Raw genomic sequence first — 14879 nt, 5'->3', positions numbered from 1 at the left:
GAGAGAGAGAGAGAGAGAGAGAGAGAGAGAGAGAGAGAGAGAGAGAGAGAGGTCCCAGTCCCATCTAATCGGATTAGGCGACTATAGGTTAGCACACTGCTGTCTCTCTCCGCCCTACATGGGACAGCCGTGTGCGCAGCACTTTCACTATCTGCTTTCGCACCACTTTTATCTTTGTTACGAAAACCTGGATCGTATTTCTATTGATGTGCTCTTTGACCGAACAGCTGGAACTACATCTCGTGCTTTTTTTTCTTTTTGGGGGGGGTGGGGTGTCGCGCGTAAAGAAGATTTCACTTCGTGGGGCGTTCAGGTCTTACACATGCATAATGTCAACTCTTCAGAAAAGTAGATGGTAACTGCACGCGCAACATGCTGAAGTAGAAGGCCTATCGCGTGTCACGGGTCAAGGAGTGCAATTCAGGATCCCTTAGGCGATATAAGGGACTTTTTTTATTTTATTTTTAGAGCAAGCACGATAGTTTTGGTTCCGCTCTTGCCGGAGAGACAACCAGTCCCATGCCAGCGCCCCGCGTGCCTGGCTGCACTCTGCCCCGAGGACAGTGCCCTAGGCTCGGGGGTTAGATGGTGCTGATCACGGACGACAGAGATGGAGGGGGCGTCTCGTCGGTCCGGGTTAAACATCTCCATCAGCAGCACAAAGTCGGGGGACACATCCCCCAGGTCCACCCGACTATAGTCGAGGAGCCGCTGTCCAACTCTGACGACGAGCACTATCTGGGCTCGTGCGAGGAGGACGACGAGGAGGAAGACGACGATGACTTCGAAGAAGTTGACTTTGAGGACTTGGAGGACTGTCGGAGTATCGCGTCGGACGACTCCTTCTACCCGCCGGATGATGTGTTCGCGGACTCGGAGCGCACTCCGTCTCCGGAAAGCCCGCAGCCGCTGTCCTTTTTCCAGGCGTGCTGCACGAACAACGCCGCTATCGTCCGGATAATGCTGCGGCATGGAGTGAAGGAGGAGGAGGTCACTGAGAAGGATAGAAATAACAGGGTATGGCACATATAGTCCACTAGGATCACTTTAAGAACGCTAACTTCACACATGTAGTGGGATTTAGCCTCTGTGAGGGTACGTTTAGTTCTGTTTTATCACTAAACAGACTGGGAGGCATTGTGGAAGTGTAAAGTTCAGTAAAGTTAGCTATATTGGCTCTCATTTAATGTAGTTTTTTTGGGGGGGTTAAATAACTTATGGACAAGTTATGCTGCAAGTAGGCTTTTTATTATGGTATTGGAACTAAAGTGGCCCTAAATCTGTTTTGTCTTCTCGGATCAAACTTAAGCACATCTCAAGCAAGACAGCCTCCATCACTTTTAAGTCAACTTCAATCAAAGAGCCTCAGTCGGATTCATTAAGTAGTCCTAGGTTCTCCCCTGGGCCCATTCTCACTGAAAAATGATATTAGTTTGTATTCTAATTGCAACAATTAACTAGCAGTTGATCAAGCAGTTAACTTACAAATGTACTTCAAAGAGAGGTGGGTTGAAAAGAGTGTTTTTAGGTTGCCACATGCTTTAATCTTCCACGTTTTCTTTATTTTCTTGGTTCGGTTCATTTTCACAAGCTCACACCTTTATCCCGATTCACTTTTCATTCCAAACTGGTACTTTCTGACAGGTCTTTGCATGTGTGTGTTGAGAGACCTGCAGTTTTGCAAGAGGGCGCAACCTCCAGCTCTATAAAAACAGTCTCACGGTTAGCAGAACACACAATCCTCTGTGTGTGTGTGTGTGTGTGTGTGTGTGTGTGTGTGAGAGAGAGAGAGAGAGAGAGAGAGAGAGAGAGAGAGAGAGAGAGAGAGAGAGAGAGAGAGAGAGAGAGAGAGAGAGAGAGAGAGAGAGAGAGAGAGAGAGAGAGAGAGAGAGAGAGAGAGAGAGAGAGAGAGAGAGAGAGATGCAGGCCCATTCATATGCGTATGTGTGTGCATCTGCATGTCTTAGGCACTGCATGACAGCGTCTCTAAGAGCAATACAGAGTATTACTATATCAGCTGAAGATGCATTTTAAAGCAACAGTTTGCTCAATATAAAGTAGCAGTGCCTATTCGTTTAATGATTTTGCAAACATTGATATCAATAGCAATGTGCAACCGTTTATGTACAACTTCGATCCGTTGACTTTAAATTATATAAACTAATTAATATTTTTCACTAAAGGCAATTTATCAAAAGAGTTACTGCTTATTGGAAAATGATTGGACAATGCTGTGCAATCAAAGCATGTATCCCTTTATGTGTATCGCTTCACTCCTGCCAAAGTACTGCAGCCCAGAGCAAAGAGATGAATCCATAATAATGGAACGCCAGACTAGTTTTCATTCATCTGGACATTTTGCTAATAGTAATTGAATTAACGGGCAATAGACAATATGCCGAGGAGGGATCTTTGGCCTTGCATTGTTGTCACTCAGAGTATTTGCTTTGATTTATTACCATTTTATTCAAAAAATAGTTGAAAAATACCTTGTTCTCATTACCAGCAACTCGTTTTATTAAATCACATGTGGAAAAGGAATGTAGTTTCTTCTTATTGACAAATAACAAGCTTCAGCAGAGGAGTTTGCAGTGCAATTAGTTGCTTTGGGAGTAGTGCGTGTTATTCATTAACTTTCTCCTTCCCCACTCATCTGTGTATTCATATTACTAACCATTCGACAATCGCTCACCGTCTTAGCCCCTCCTTATTGCTGTGCATGTATGTAATAGCCGATGAGGTCATGGGAAGGAAGAGTAGTAATGACCTCATTGGAATGAAAAGATTTCTCTTCTCTTCTGTCTCACATGCTCAATAGAGGGGATTCATTTGGTTGGCACACCAAATATGCTTGGCTATAGCTTGTGTGTGTGTTGTGTGTGTATGTGTGTAGCAGTGAGCACCAGTTATGTGTTTGCGTACATAACCAGGATGTGCGCTAGCGTATTCCCCATTTGCTTTGCGATGCCCCGTGACCTCAGGGATGTGCAAGAACCCAGACACAATGCAGTTTAGGCAACCGCCATTAGAAACACGTGTTGATATGAATCTGTTAGGCTCATTAGTGTTTGTGTGTATGTGTTCAACATCCTGACACAGATGTCAACATCCTGACACAGCAGAAGGCCAGACAATGGGGTTGAAGTCAGAGGGGTGTTACATCCCAGTCTTGAATTTGACCAAATATTGAATGTACACTATTCCCCCTTTCCTGCATAAGTAGTTAAGGGGGATGTTTTAACTAAAAAGGCTCTCCAAACGCAGAAAAGGTCGTACATTTGTCTGGTGCAACCAAATTATTGTATTCAACGGGGAAGTTAGAGGTCAAGTTCAGCTGCAAAATTGCAGCCATGAACACATGTTGCATTAATTAGCAGTTATCAAATAACAACAAACGTTTTTGTTACACTATACTATGGCTTTTTATAACATATTAAATATGTGACATATTTATGACATACTACATAACTCACTAGGGCTTCATCTCATGATTTTATGACTATTACTTTTTTTTTTCTTTATCATCCTTTGACTTTGCTATGACATTTTATTGCCTACTTTACTGTCACTTTTAAACATTTCTTATGGCATACAATTACTTTTTATGACATTTTAAAATACTATATTATGACTTTTAAATTGCTATTTTATGTCATACTAAACAGTGACTGTTAATTACACTTTTACTACACTATGACTATATTAAGGCAGTCGTATGCCTTAGTATACAATTACTTTATGTATTTATTCATTGTTATGGTATAATATATAATGACATTGGAATGACTTTCTTTGTACGTCATAATTACTTTTTCATGATATTTTTATGGCATACTCTCTGTAAAGGCAGATCCTGGAGACATGTGTATTGTTTGAATCTAATATTGCAATCGGACACCTATAAAATATAATACACCATTTAATAGCACACTATGCTGCGACCTTTTACTACATTTTTATGTCATACTTTATCAAGACTTTCTATGGCATTTTAATTGAAATACTTTGACTTGTTTATGCCACACTATACTATGGTTTGTATGATAGCATACTGGTTTGCCCATGAGATGATTTATACCTTTAGGTCGAGGTTAATGGTAGTTCAACATTCACTGCTGCATAGAAAAACAAGTTAATGGGTAAAATATATAATATGTGTGTGTGTTGTTATCACATGACAAACAGTATCGGTGGAACGGCTCTTTGGTTTATAGCCACCACATAATTAAATTACATTAATATGATGTAACAGGATGAAAAGTTAAGCATCAACAATCTCTCCTGTTGACAAAATACCTGCATCATGCAAGGACACGCTGACCGGGGCTCAGATAGCCTCGAGCAACATTTTGCACAACATGAACCCGTGTGTCATCACAGAAAAGGCAAAGATAACAAATGTTTCAAAGGAACGCAGTCAATGTGATACCATCGATCTATTGAGCACCACAACCCTACACTTTTCATAAATGTTCAACAGTAATTTGAGAATACATTTTAAAACTTTGGAGAAGGTATAATATATATATATATATATATATATATATATTAAAAATCAATAAAACATAATTTCCACTGCCAAACTTGCATGGTGAAAGTTGATTAACTGTAATCATGATCACAACATAATAAACCAGGCATAAACAAACAGGGTCTGTCCTCTGCACCCTCAGGCGACTGAGAAACTGCCCATGTTTCAACTAACACAGCCTGAAGGCTAAATATAGCAAGGAACTTAATGACAAGCCATTATGTAGGTAATAAGTACGTGTGTTTAATTTTCATTGTCTATAATTACAGGACAGTAATTATATGCTGTCAGTGTCAGATCAGGAGTGAGGGTTGGGACTTTGATAGCGGATGTGTTGGATGGCATTTCCACAAAGCATTGGCATTGTGTCTTCATAAGTAAAAGCTAAATGCAAGCCAGTAAACATTAGTATTATATCTGAGTTATACACATATATTAATATATCAATATCATCAGGCACCTTTGACATTGTTTAGGACAGTGTGTGTTGTCATGCTCACATGAAAACTGAATAAATATGCGAGCACATGCACACGCACACACACACACAACCACATGCGCACACACACACACACACACACACACACACACACACACACACACACACACACACACACACACACACACACACACATGATTCAATCAATTTAAATGAGGCCACCCTGCTTGACTGTTATCTGCCCTCTCTCTCTCTCTCTCTCCCTCCCTCCCTCCCTCTCCCTCCTTCTCCCTCTCCCTCTCTCTTTCTCTCTCTCTCCTCCTTTAGAACACAATCAAACTTTCCTAATAGGTTGAGATTTGTTGACAAACCAGGACAGATACAAAGCAATTTAGGTGACAGGCAACAAAATCAAAAAAAGAGTGTTTCAGACCAACACACACCAACTATCAGGGCAACCAAGAGAGAGAGAGAGAGAGAGAGAGAGAGAGAGAGAGAGAGAGATAGAGAGAGAGAGAGAGAGAGAGAGAGAGAGAGAGAGAACGTTGGCACTGTAGATGGTAGCAAGCATGATGCTGCTAGCAAATACAGATGAGTGGAAAAATCAAAGCGACAGTCATACACATCTGATTTGATACAGCCATGTGAACACAGTTAACAGGGAGGCTATTGACAGAAACAGGCCCGGTAGGTCTGTGTAAGTGCTTCTGGTGTATGTGATTGAGGGCGGTCTAGAGTGTATTTGCCTGTGTGTGTGTGTGTGTGTGTGTGTCTTTGCACACAAAGATGGACTGTAAAATACCAAAAGAGTGTAGCATTCTATACTTGGTTTATGGTGGCTGCAGAGATACTAGTGGCAAGAAGATGATTTACAAATTAGCTTTGAGGCGTGAAAAAAAAATAGATACAAAAATACAGTGTAAGCCCTGTTTTCAGAAACAAGAAGGAAGTTAGATTGGTTTATTGAAGAAGTTGCATCGGCAGACCCACAAGGGCAGCAGAGTCCTGGTTGCTCTAGCGTGGAGGGCTAATCCTTTATTATTATGACATTATTTAACAGGTTTCTGCTTGGCGGGTGGACGCTATCCTCGTTGTTTCTGTTTGTGGTAATGCTGCACCACTTTTCACGATGTTGTTCGCCAATTTCCAGGACATAAAGAGGCAGTTCATAATAAGGATAAGAACATAGCTAATATCAGATTAGTTACATCAATTTTAAAACCTCTAAGCAAAAACATTGCAAATTGATTATTGGTTACAAACTACTTACAGGATACGAAAGCTTAATTATTACGGATCCTCTTTTACTTCAGTGCCAGCTGCAGTCAATAAATACGATCATGCTTTTCTAAAGGTGCTTTTGCAAACATTGGTCATGCTTTACATGATTTGATTAGGAAGCAATTAACAACATAGTTGAGCTGGGAGTAGCTGTAGGTATTGTGTCTACGGGGAACTTTAAGGGTTTCATTGGGTATCGTGTCACACTCACTGAAGCCAATTATTACAGCATTTTCACATTAACTGTAGATGCACAGTTACATCCATCTCCCTCCCCCTCTCTCTGTGTCGCTGACTGATACGGCTAAGCCTTTCTATTCCTAGCTCTGGATATTCCCCAGATTACTTTGCGAGTGTGTGTGTCTGTCTGTGTGTGTGTGCGCTTGTGTCTTTGTCTGTGTATGTGTGTCGGCTAATAATAAATTGACCAGGATTTGTGTGTCAGTGTTCAGACAGCATCAAAACCCACTAACCTTGATTGCAAATATAAGTTTTCGTTAAATTCAACTCAAACTACTATTCATTTTTTTATGAAGAGAACTCACTGTATAACCCTGGTTTGTGATAAATGTACTTTTTTGGACAAAAATGGCACTAGCAAAAATATATTTGAATGTTAAAGTCAAAAGAATGAAGAATCCTCCTAAATTGTTGAATGTTTTGAAGAGACAGACATTAAATTGCTAATGTTTAAATAGCTATGTAAAAAATTATACTAAATACTAAATAATGCTTTGTATCCACATGCAGAGCCTATTTGAAGACATGTCTACCTACATGTATTATATCAGAGCAATCTTAATTCAGAGGAGCATGTGTTAGTGTAAGTATCAAGAGATAAAATATCACTCAACACCACAAGCCACCTTGGCTTCAAACGTAACACATGTTACGTTATACTTAACTTTACAAGCTATTCTAAAAGAAAATGTCAAGAAGAACTGCACTTTTATGAAAGTGACATGTTGAGGGTAAAAATAAACTCAATTTATTAGAGCAGCTACGATCCAGTGTAATGGGACAGAGGAGATTACAGTCAGGGAGCGTGTATGTTTACGCCCATCAGAATAAAGTAATGAAAGCTTTAAAATTGCCATAGTGTGCATCTTCATTTGGCCTACATACAAAAGACATAATCCTCACCAAAACTATCGGTGAGGATTTTGATCTCTGTCGTAATCAAAGGCTCACTTTACACTTTTACTGAATCTCACACACATGCATGCACTGCCCTGCACACACACACACACACACACACTCATCCATCCCTGGAAGAGCCTCTCTCGAGGTAGATGTTTCAGGCTTGTTGAGCTCCCTGGTAGTGTTGTTATTTTTATCCCTTTAGCCTCACATTTAGTCATTGAGTGGGTAATACTGTGTAGCACATGATTGCCTTTTCCTGATTCATGTGTGACTCTTCAATTGTGCGTGTGTGTGTGTGTGTGTGTGTGTGTGTGTATTTTGCTGGTGCTCTTCTCTCAAATCTATCTGTCACCTACATTACCAGCAGCCACTGGTTAAGTGCCTCACAGCCCAATAAATGTAACCAATGTTCCAGATAGGGATGTGTTGAGCAGAAAACTAAAGGCGGGGAGAAAGGGTTAAAAAAAAATATAAGAGGAAGTTTAATGCTTATGTGTGATTGTGTGTGTTTGAGAAAAAGGTTCACAGAGAAAATAGGACGTTGCCAGACGACTGAGATTGCTCCAGACATGCTGCAGGGCATGCTGCTAAAGTACAGCACAGCAAGACAGGAGGCTCGCCAAGAATATATGTGTGTGAGAGAGAGCGAGTGAGAAAGAGAGAGAGAGAGAGACAAGGTCAACATGCGTGTGTCCAACCAGATAAAGCAATCTGGAGCTGTGCCAGTGTAAGGGTACTTCTTCCAGACAATCCATCAGTTACTCTGCAGGGCCTCTCTCCACCTCACCTCTCACTATTCTACAGCACCGCTGTGACTACATCTCCAGCCGGCTGACAGCCCGGCTTGTTTCAGCCAAAGGTGTAAATTCGGTTTGTCTTACAGGTGAAAAAAACGTTTACTGTACATGTACTGCACAGCCTATCCTGCAGACTAAACCCAAATCCCTGTCTGATGCAGATTCATGCAAATAAAGGCGGGGCTTTTGATTGGTCACATGTTAACGTGACATTATATAGCGACATAGTCTTAAACCTGATTAATGAAGGATGATTGAAACATGCTGCAACTTGTTAAAAAGATTGATGTAGGCCTTTTTTGCATGAGTTTTTTTAATACTTTTACTTATATGTGTGTTTAAAATTCAGTATGTGGAGATGCACATTGAACTTTATCCTAGTGCACACCTTGTCAGTATAATGTGTGTGTGTGTGTGTGTGTGTGTGTGTGTGGTAGGTACATATGGTGGGGGGGTTGTATGTTGTCAATACACCTTCGGGCCCTCTCTGTACTAATCTTCAGTCCTTACTTTATGTATTCATTTCAGGGAGACAGAAGTTTTGATCACATTCACAGCCGAGTTTAAGAGAATAATTTGCGGGAGTAACACGGTGTGCTCGTGTCAAGAGGTGCAAGGTATCAAGCAGGTTTCATGAAGGGAACATCATGTCACAGAAGAAGGTTTTACGAATTAAGTCTGCTCGAGGAATATCAAACGTGGAACAAATTGTAACAACTTACCTCAACATTATAATACTTCACGCTTTCCAGTAAAGTTTGAATGGATTTCAAAGTCTCTTTAATAACCCTTCATGGCAAAGGTGGTAGATATAGTTCCTTTTTTAATCACCGTGCCTGCGCTGTAAAACTTTCACCATGCCGTATTCATTTATATTCTGTACAGTGTGACATTCACTGATCCCATGTAACACGCAGGGTCAATACTTACCTTGAAGTTAATTAAATCTATCATTTACTGTTTTCATTGAAGACCTCATTTATAATATTCACATTTTAATATCAAGAATATCCATTATTCCATTTGAAGGTACATTTAAATGTAGTACACATGAGCTTCATGCCTTCGGTGGAGCAGAACCGAAGACACCTGGGATGACAAAGGCGGTTTCAAAAGTGGTTTTACCAAGCCACAGTCTGATCACATATCATTTACTGTTATCGACTTATCTGTAAATTCTGGCCTCCTGTGTGAAAGCTCAGCATTTATCCAGCAGTGCTCTGATTGAAGGTGAAAGACATCTCTTTCTAACAGGAATACTTCATGTATATATGTATAAACACACTGTGTACATGACATGTGAACTGAGCACTCTGTGTTCAGCTTGCAGCTTCCCCCCTCCGTGTCTCTCCTCTGGTGGTAAACTTGTTTGCCTTGGCTAGTGAAGTATGCACCTTCCGGAAAGAACCCAACTTTTCCAGGAGTTTTACACAACTCCTGAAGACTCACACTCTCAGACTACCATTTACATACACGTCCACACACATGAAAGACTTCTTATTTCGGCATGAACGCACAAAAGCACACAACACAAGACGGGGAGTCAGCTTGTTTTTCCACTCAGTTCAAGACGGTTCGGTTCTTAAATTAAAAGACAACAGATGTTACAGTTTTTAAAGATATTGAGATAGTTAGTTTGGAAAGATGGATTTAGCAAAACAGGAAGAAAAGAGAAAACACAGGCAGAGGGCAGCGTCTTTGAAGTTACACACACTTTTAGTTGGTTATAAGTAATGATTGAGAGGGATTCCTTTCATATCAGTTCATACATCATTTAGCATATTATATTTATGTACACATTTAACTCCTTTCCTGTCACTTTTTGTCTCAGATTGGGCTGCTGGTTGCATGTTACCAAGGTTATGTGGACGTCGTCATAGCGCTGTCTCAGTGTCCGCATCTGGATGTCAACTGGCAGGACAGCGAGGGAAACACAGCTCTCATCACAGCTGCTCAAGCAGGTAAGACACACACGAGCAAACGCACACACCTAAACACAGCAGTATATCAGTGAAATACATACAGGAGCTGACAGGCTGGTTCAGAGCACTGTTGTACACATGTATGTACAGATATGTTTTTTTTAAAACAGAAGTGATAAGCCTGTTGTGTGAAAACACATAAGGACCAGCGTATGGAGCGAGATCTCGTTTGTCCTAAATATGATGGACAAGTGCGAATGCTTCAGCAGCTCTCATCCAAGCCGACGTTGTGATTGCAAACAGTGTCCTCACTCACGGTAACAACCTCTCTGTTCCTCCAGGCCACATAACAATCACCAACTACCTGCTGAACTACTACTCTGGGTTGGACATCGAGAAGAGAAACTGCCACGGCTTCACCGCTCTCATGAAAGCTGCCATTCAGGGCAGGGTGGAATGTGTGCGCTCGCTCATGATGGCAGGTGAAGAGAGATGTGTCTGCTTACACTACATTTACAAAACTCTTTAGCGACCAGAAGGAAGGATGTGTGCAGATGACGTACTCGCCTCTAGATACAATTTTCAACATGCATTTCTTTGTCATTTGCGGCACTCGTTGCACATCTGTAAATGGGCTCTGTCCTTGTCATATTTAACCTTCTTTTTGGGTGTCACCCCCAGGAGCTGCCCTGAATGCCAGGGACTTCAGCCGCCACTTCACAGCCAGGGAGTGGGCTTTCTTTACGGGCCGCTATGAAACTGCCTGGGTGATGACGCGCCTGATGGAACGGCCCTGCCCGCACCAGTACTGTGATACATATAGGTAAACTCAGAGCTGGCTCACATTGTTTCTCTGCATGGCTGTTTGTCGTGGACAATATCATGAACCAATATCTGAAGAGGTGGTGTCCTCGCTATGTAGTCCTGTAGTCATCTTTCACTCAGAATCAGAACCAGTTATTGACAGGTATGTTTACACATACAAGGAATTGGTCCGGGCGGGATGTGCACAACATTTAATAAAAAAAACATTTAACAATAAACATATATTTATATTGCACAGTTGCGGTGATTAAAGTGAACAAAGTGATTGAAGTGTTTATTTATCTGATGCAAGACACGGGGAATTCAGGAAAAAGGTCAAAGAAAATACTTCTGTGTACGATGTGACGGTCAGTGCAAGAGACCAAAGTGGCAGGAGAAACTGCATGGAAATACAACACATACATACAATACTATACATGCATCCAACAACTCAAAGGTAGCCTTGAGAGAGTCTTTGCCTTACTTCATGATGGTGAGAAGAGTAAACCCTACCTGCTGCTACGCAGTGGATTTAAACCCAATGTTCTCCCAGTCTAGAGTGGCCTCCTCTGGCTTCACTGGCGGCCAAAGCCCAGGAGCCCCGCGGCTGTCTGAAGCGCCTGTCTGACACCATGCGGAACATCTTCAACATCTCGAATGTCACCAACCCCGAGGACCAGGGTGTTATCGACCACATGGTTTCTATAACAACTGCCATGCGGAGCCCGGTCATTGCTGTGGCATGCCACACAGTAAGTCATTCATGTGTCCTCGCTTCATTCTTCAACAGGAAGCCGCCAGATCAATCAACCCCAACCCACGTGTCCCTCCCCCAAACAAGCATTTAGCAAATGTAAGCAGAGATGAAGTTAGGCGGGAGACTACTCTTCGTGATAAAGATTGTTGTTAAAGCCACTCTCCTCTGCATTATTGCAGTGTATGTACACACTCAGCATAGTTGGAGATATCAGAGCTCACTTTCTTATCTTCAGACGGAGCCAAACATTCTTGCTCAAAGTGGAAATCACCTTCCACTGACTCAAATGTGACTGAATAGTCACATTTGAGTGTTTTTTGTATCAGTATACAACTTAATTATCTTATTGTTCTTATTAAGCAGAAGAATAAAGTAGTACTATCGCTGCCGTTTCATAGAATCACTGTTCAAATAAACTAAGGATAATGTTGTGGTAATGATGCTATTAAAGGATAAATCTAGCGCTAATTTATCTTTGTTTCAATCAACAGATTCTCTGCTTTTTCACGGGATTTGCACATAATAATTAAAGGATATAATTAACGGCAGCCTTATCAGATAAGCAGGTTATTCATGCAGGATTACCAGAACTGCAATCGGGTAAACAAAAGAGAAACTGAGCACGACATTTGGTTTAAGACCAAAAACAGAATTCCACAACCATCACTTCTGCTATTGCTATGAATACTGATATCATAACAAGTAATACCAATCACCAAAGACTGTTGATTTTGCTTCAGGTGTGTCCAGACAGCCTCCCAAGTGTGGGCAAACGGCGTTACGCAGTCCCTGAGATCATCCGCCAGCAGCGCGCCAAGGAGCTCCGCTCCACCAACCCCGACAGGGTGGACAGCCACCTCAAACTCTTCCAGAACTCCCGGGTCACTCTGGTGGCCAAGAACACAGCGGACCGCCGGGCCAGCCTCCAGCCCCAGAGCCTCGCGCCGCGACAGAGGAGCTCCAGCCTGACCACGGTGGCTTGTAACGAGGCCCTGGAGCTGAGGAGAACCAGCCTGCTGCCCATCCACATGGTGCTGAGGAGGAGCAGCGTCAGGCCGGGGTTCAGCATTCCCAAAGTGAGGGTCTCCAAGGCCCCCACGCCCACTTATGAACCAGAGAAGATACGGAGGAAGAGCAGCTGCAAAGATGGAGGGGGGCACCTGTTGCAACTACCAAAGTGGCGGTACAAGGAGCTGAAGGAAGAAAGGAGGAAAGCGGAGGAGGCCGAGAGGAGGAGGTTGGAGGCTGTGACCAAGAGACACCTCGCTGGGAAAAGGAAATGATATCGCCTCAGTAAAAACCTTCGAAAGACTATTAAGTTTTAGAGAGTTGGCTTTAATATTTTTCTACAAGATATGGATAACCAGATGTGTTCCTAAAAGAGGACAAAAGACTGAAGGCTGCAAGTTGCACTACAAATGGCTGCCGCAGCTGTGACAGCATTAAATGCACAATGCCCAGTGTCCTTCATGTCAATCAGGGGATTTGATACTTGAAATGTTTTTAATTAACTTATTTTTCATATTTATTGCTTTTTGATGGATGGCCTAGTCTATATTTTATTAAGCTTTGGGTGTTCAATAAAGCAGTGTTTTTTGTTTTTTTTTACAGTGAGTTCAAATGTATGGGAGTAGAGGATACTTATTGACTCAAATGATCTCAAACTGTAACCACAGAAGGAATGTGTTCATCTTCCTGCCTAAAAAAACAATTGATTAAAGGTGTTATGGGATGTCCTTAAATTACTTAGTGGAGAATACCAAAAGTTGTGTCATATTGACTGAGCAAGCTAAACATAAGCTCATATAAATGATAATGGCATTTGACAGCAACATTTTAGATGCTTTTTGTTCTGCTTTATAATGACTAACCTATGAATGTATTTACATATACATTTTATATTTGAGATTTTTTGATGAGAAACTTCTTATTTTTTATTAATTATAGCCCTTTTCACATTCTGATATCTAAAAACCTATTTTTTCTTGTCTTAACGTCCATGACCAAGAATGAAATGTGAAGCACTAATGTGATGTGACACTTAAATCTCAAATGTTTACATTGCAGATCTCCATTCGTTGCGCTGCAGGTGTACAGGGTATGGATGACGTGTATAAAATAAATACTTCTGCTAACGATGAATGTAATCGCAATCGAGCCAAAGATTGACGCTTTATTAGTTATATTTTGAAATGCCTCCACTATATTCTGCTGGAAAGTAAGAAAATGATCAGATGTATTTGTTTTACCCTCAAACATTTGAGCAACAGGGGCACGTGTTTAATCTATTAGCAAATGCAGAAGGGTGAGCCATTTCCAATGTGGCAGTGTAAGTAGAATTTGAGTGATTATCCCAAACATATGGACTCATTACAGAGCAACTTTTAACATTAGAACAGTGAAAATAATGGATGAGTTTAAAACACACAGTGCAGTGATAGTGTCGGGATTTTTAGAGCTCAATTTCAGGGCCCTAACTCCTCATGGCTATTCCACAAGCGTCATCCACAAGTGTGTGTGTCTAATATATGTAATGAGTTGCTAAGGGGTTACAAGGACACTGCAACACAATCATTTCTCCAAATAAACTTCATTGGCTGCAGCGTGGCAGAGTGCTTTGACACTGCACAGAGAAAGTCAGTTAAACCCGACAAGCCACGAGCAAACTGCAGAGTTGTGCACTTAAACTGTAAGCGGTCGCTGGATTAACACGTTTAGCATCGAAATGAGAAAATGTTTCATATGAAAATGGCTTTAAGCTGGCAATGCAGTATCATGGCCAACACTGTCCACAGTTTTCAGTTTGTTATGAGGCCATGAATAAAAACTACATTCATTTGGACTTTTCTGTTAGTTGTTTTGTGATTCAGCGTGGAGCAGTTTCACAACTGTAGGATTTCTGTGAACCGGAGAACATTGAGATACCTTTGAATGCATCACATATATAAATATATATAAATATATATATATAAATATATATATATATATATATATATATATATATATATATATATATATATATATATATATATAAATATATATATATATATATATATATATATAAAAATATATAAATATATATATATATATATATATACATATAAATATATATATATATATATATACATATATAAATATATATATATTTATATAAATATATATATATATAAAAATATATATATATATATATATATATATATATATA

General features: G+C 40.7%; 1 protein-coding gene across 1 annotated transcript; it reads left to right on the top strand.

Annotated features, from left to right (window-relative positions):
- Positions 1-585: 585 nt before the first annotated feature.
- ankrd33ba (ankyrin repeat domain 33ba) lies at positions 586-13280 on the top strand. Its single transcript, XM_068582046.1, has 6 exons — positions 586-1017; positions 10023-10152; positions 10455-10595; positions 10795-10936; positions 11471-11669; positions 12415-13280. The coding sequence occupies exons 1-6, from the start codon at positions 586-588 to the stop codon at positions 12955-12957; spliced, it is 1587 nt and encodes a 528-aa protein (XP_068438147.1). The 3' UTR covers positions 12958-13280.
- Positions 13281-14879: the final 1599 nt, after the last annotated feature.

The sequence above is a fragment of the Clinocottus analis genome, unplaced genomic scaffold (genome assembly GCF_023055335.1).
Source record: "Clinocottus analis isolate CAN_PGR_092001 unplaced genomic scaffold, fCliAna1.0.p SCAF_18, whole genome shotgun sequence".
NCBI classification, from domain to species: Eukaryota; Metazoa; Chordata; class Actinopteri; order Perciformes; family Cottidae; genus Clinocottus; species Clinocottus analis.
This window is presented reverse-complemented; position numbering and strand designations above follow the sequence as displayed.

Coding starts and splice junctions, on each gene's coding strand:
- ankrd33ba (XM_068582046.1), top strand. CDS start 586: ATGGTGCTGATCACGGACGACAGAGATGGAGGGGGCGTCTCGTCGGTC. Junction 10,153..10,454: donor CATCACAGCTGCTCAAGCAG/GTAAGACACACA, acceptor CTGTTCCTCCAG/GCCACATAACAATCACCAAC. Junction 10,937..11,470: donor CAGTACTGTGATACATATAG/GTAAACTCAGAG, acceptor ATGTTCTCCCAG/TCTAGAGTGGCCTCCTCTGG.